The sequence below is a fragment of the Pan troglodytes genome, chromosome 8, assembly GCF_028858775.2.
Source record: "Pan troglodytes isolate AG18354 chromosome 8, NHGRI_mPanTro3-v2.0_pri, whole genome shotgun sequence".
Lineage (NCBI taxonomy): Eukaryota > Metazoa > Chordata > Mammalia > Primates > Hominidae > Pan > Pan troglodytes.
The window spans coordinates 36188130-36192398 of record NC_072406.2 but is presented as its reverse complement, the minus strand read 5'-3'; the positions used below and the strand labels follow the sequence as shown (position 1 = coordinate 36192398).

General features: G+C 60.1%; 1 protein-coding gene across 1 annotated transcript; it reads right to left on the bottom strand.

The window, feature by feature from the left end:
- Positions 1–1032: 1032 nt before the first annotated feature.
- PTF1A (pancreas associated transcription factor 1a) lies at positions 1033–4040 on the bottom strand. Its single transcript, XM_016919694.3, has 2 exons — positions 1960–4040; positions 1033–1574 (listed from the first exon to the last, which is right to left on the bottom strand). The coding sequence occupies exons 1-2, from the start codon at positions 3023–3025 to the stop codon at positions 1372–1374; spliced, it is 1269 nt and encodes a 422-aa protein (XP_016775183.1). The 5' UTR covers positions 3026–4040; the 3' UTR covers positions 1033–1371.
- Positions 4041–4269: the final 229 nt, after the last annotated feature.

Genomic DNA, 4269 nt, shown 5'->3' with positions numbered 1-4269 from the left:
GCCCACGGAACCACACCCCGCCTGGGCCAGGCCTGCGCCGCACGGGGCTACGGTGCCACGCCAAGGAGCGCGTCTCCAGTCCGCGCTCGCGCCAACGCCATCTGCGCGCGCGCCAGGCCTCAGGGCCCAGTGCCGGCGCCCCGGCTCTGGCGGGCAGGGGAGGACGCCCCGAGAGCCCGGGAGGCGCTCTTGGCCACAAAGGAGACAAACCCAAGCCTGGACTCCCAGGCTTTCTGGCTAAGCGACCTTGGCCGCGCCCTCGCTCTTCTCCCCTTCGCTAGGGGGCTACCCTACGCCCCCCGCCTCAGGCTCGCCTTCTCCCCAGGTTGCTGGCCGAGGAGGGCCAAGTTCTGATGAAGGCAAAACGAACTCAGTTTTGGAAGTAAGCCTGTTGCGAAGGTGGCAGGGGTAGCGGGCGGCTTCTTCCTACCTTACCTAAAAGACCCTGGATTTTGTTGAGTGGCCTCCGAGTGGTCTCTAGGCTTTGGCACCGTAGCCTGTCCTATCTCCTTTGGGAGGAGTAAGCCTGAGTTCCAGGTACCTGATGCTGTTGCTGCCGAAGAGGTTGGTCACAGGGCAGCTCAAGAGTAGCCCCTTTCCCAGCCAGTGGAAGCAGAAAGGCCCATTCGCTTAGCCCACTAGCTCCCTGCTCCCACAGTGCACCGCGCGCTCACTTTTATACACCAGGAATAGACAACGTAGGGGTGACCTTGGGTAAATCAAATGTAGTCTCTGAGCCTTAACTTTCCCATCTGCAAAATGGGAACAATAAATACTCCAGGATGTATCTGCATAGGGTGTTTGGAAGGTGGCCCAAAATACAGACAAAAGTTGCTGTGTAGGGCAGGCGACCTAGATGAAGTGCTGTCATAGAAAGTTGAGGTCTAATCCTCTAACCTACCCACCTTTAGGCTAAGTCTGAAATGTAGTTTCTTACTAAAAAGCTACACTTTGAGTCTCTGGTTTGGTTAATTTTTACTAAGTTAATTCTTTTTAAAGATTATCAAATCATGTACTCAAAAACCTTCAGGAAAAGGTGTAAATAGCATTTATTGACAACGCTTAGAAATAAACCATATCTGGCAATAAATAAGCAGGACGTTTTCTGGCCAGAGTTCTCCCAACAACACAGAGTTCAGGAAAATCATAGGCTATTGCATATTTTCAGAAAATCAGGATAAATTATATAAATTATATATTTAAAAAGAAATCATCTATTTCATCAACTCAACAGGATAATAAATAGATAAATAATAAACAGTTGATTGCCATTCGAAAAATTTGATTCTTAAATTACATTTACATTATAGATATTTACATGTACAATATGCACAGAGACATAATCAGATCCTCAGCCGAGTCTGGGACTTCTCAGGACACAAACTCAAATGGTGGTTCGTTTTCTATGTTGTTGAAGGAAGATTTGCTGTTGAGTTTTCTGGGGTCCTCTGGGGTCCAGACTTTGGCTGTTCGGATAATATTTTGTTCCTTGAGTTGTTTTTCATCAGTCCATGAGAGAGAGTGTCCTGCTAGGGGAGGGAGGCCATAATCAGGGTCGCTGGGGGAGGGGGACCCTGGACAGGTGAGAAGAGAAAACAGACTGTGAATATCCAACCACATTCCCATTGGTCCCATCAGGTCCTTTAGGACCCTTTCCTGGGTGCTCTCCGGTTATACTAGAACCACCCTCTTCCTCCACACTTCAAGCCCCCACCGTCCCCTCCCAGGAATCCGAGGAGCTGCAAGTCTGGCGGGGACGCGCGCCCTTGAGAGCCGCGGTCAACGTGGCAGAAAAAAAAAAAAAAAAACACGAGAAACGCGAGCTCGCATTCAAGTTTTCCCGTGCCCACCGACAATCCGTCGGTCCGACTGTCTGCTTGGCAGTCAGCTCCCCCAGCCCCTCCGGAGCCTTCGAGTGCCCGACCCCTTCTCCCTGAGCTGGGAAGCGGAAGCACTTACGGGTGCCCCGATGGCAGATGATGACCTTCTGGGCCTGGCTGCCCGGGCTGTCCCCGCCCAGGCGCCCGCCGCCGCCCGGCCCCCCGCAGCCGCCCGCGCCACCGCCGCGCAAGGGCAGGTCGGCCTGCACGAGCTCGCTGAGGAAGTTGATGTAGCCGATGGCCAGGCGCAGCGTGTCCACCTTGGAGAGGCGCTTCTCGTAGGGCAGCGTGGGGATGTGCGAGCGCAGCCCCTCGAAGGCGTCGTTGATGGACTGCATGCGCCGCCGCTCGCGCACGTTGGCCGCCTGCCGCAGCTGCTGCAGCTCCGCCTCGGAGCGCACCCGCCGCCGCCGCCGCGCCGCCGCAGCCGCCGCTCCGCTCAGGCCGCGCAGCCGCGCCCCGGGAGACAGTACTGCCGCCCCGGCGCACGGGTAGGCCAGGCACGAGGGCGGCGAGCCGGGCGAGTAGGGGAAGCCGCCTGGGGGCGCCCCCGTCTCGCAGCAGTAGCCGCCGCCGCCGCCGTCGTCTGGCTCACCGGGGCCCCCCGAGGACGGCGGGGCGAGCGCTAGCGGGGCGGCCGGGGGCGCGGGCGGCAGCAGCAGGCACGCCCCGTCGCGGTAGCAGTACTCGTGGAGCTGGTGGCTAAGGAACTCCACCTCGGCCTGCTCGTCCGCCAGCAGCTCATCGCCGTCCTCCAGGGGGTCCCGTGAAGACTGGTCGGTGAAGAAGTCGTCCTCGTCGAAGTACGAAGAAGGAAAGGCGTCTAGGCCCCCGGGGAAGTGCTCCAGCAACACCGCGTCCATGCTCGCCGCCGCAGTGGGCAGCGGGACTGCCGGGCTGCGCGTGTTAGTTCTTGGTGAGTTTCTAAGGCCTGTCCGAGCCCCTCCCTCCCGGGGCCCTGGCTGGGGGCAGCTAGGCGGCCGCCGGGCTGCCCGCCCCCGGGCCTCCCTGGAGTGCCCGCGGCCGCTGCGCTCTGGCCCGCGCTCGCGCTGCGCTGGGGAGGGCTGTGGCGGACTTCCTGGAGCTGAGGGCCGGCACGCGAGGATTCTTATAACAACATCCACAGGCGCGTGCCAGGGACCCATCGCGCCAGCCAATCAGAGCGCGGTGTGCCGGCGGCGAGGGGGCCCGGAGGCGCGGCGGTGGGCGGGGGTGGGGGGCGTTTTGCTCCCTTTGGGAGCTCCTGGGGCGAGGAAAAGGCGGGGTCGCGCGGCCCGGGGCTCCTCGCACCGCTCTCCTCCCTCTCCTCTGCCTCTGCATACTGGATTCTGTACCTGCCCCGCGTGCGGCTCCAGGGGCACCTGCGTCCCGCGGTGCCCGCTGCCTACCCGCGCGCGCTGAGCAGCGCCGGGTCCTTCCGCCCTGGGACTGGGGCAGCCGCGCGCCGCGTCTACACGCGGCCACAGAAGTTCCTAGGGGTGCGCGCCGGTGGCCCAGACGGCGAGAGCGGAGCCCGCGCGGCGATCGTCCTCCTCCGCGGCAGCCTGGGCAATCTAAGGGTGCTGCCCTCAGGGACCAGGTGGGTGCATTCCGCCACCCCCTTATCCGAGGTGCGCGGGGCTCCGGCCTGGGTTCCGCTGGGGGCTTCTGTCCCGTCTCTGGACTTTTCAAGGGCTTTTGCACAGTTTGCAGAGTATATGCGGGTGTCATTGGAAGGTGATCCGGGCCCACTCCCACTGCGTTCCAGACGCAGCACGGGGGCTGGGAGCGCACCTATGGGACTCCGCTCCGGAGCCTGGCTGTGGTGCCTGGTGCGGGTCCCCAGCGACATCGGCTCAGTGGCTGCCTCCCCTGCCCTCCCCGGCCCGGAGAAAGGAATGGGGGAGACGGGAGGGGCAGCCCCCGAGAGCAGCTCAGCGGGGCGCGTTTCTTCTGAGAGCAAATCTAGACCCTAGGGATTCTGAGCAATAAACTGGATACAAAAGGAGTCCATTGAATCGTCTGCTCCGGCGCAGTCCGGAGGGAGGGCATTGAAGTTAAAGGGCAGAATGTGAATCGTTTTCAAAGCCCGAGTCTCTCACCTTTCCGACTGGCCACAGGGACCATCCCTGAATGACTTGTTTTTTTCTTTCTCGACCTTTCTTTTCTGAAAAAAAAAAAAAAAAACACAAAACGTATGCAGCTCTGCCCCAAGACAGACTTTATCACAGACTGCGATGCAACGTGAATTCCTCTTTTTAAGAGCAACAAAGAAACACTTTCAAGGTCTGGGCAATTCCGGTTAAAAGCCAGGCTGCAGCTTCCACCCCGGGAGAGTTCAGAAGCGCAGCCATCCTGCGTATTCTCTCTACAGAGGACTGAAAGGAGTCGTCCTCCTGGGCCGCTTCCT

Excerpts from the sequence above, each read along its gene's own strand:
- PTF1A (XM_016919694.3), bottom strand. The coding sequence starts at position 3,025 with ATGGGTCCCTGGCACGCGCCTGTGGATGTTGTTATAAGAATCCTCGCG. Across the intron at positions 1,575-1,959 it reads CATCTGCCATCGGGGCACCC|GGTCCCCCTCCCCCAGCGAC; the intron begins GTAAGTGCTTCC and ends TCACCTGTCCAG.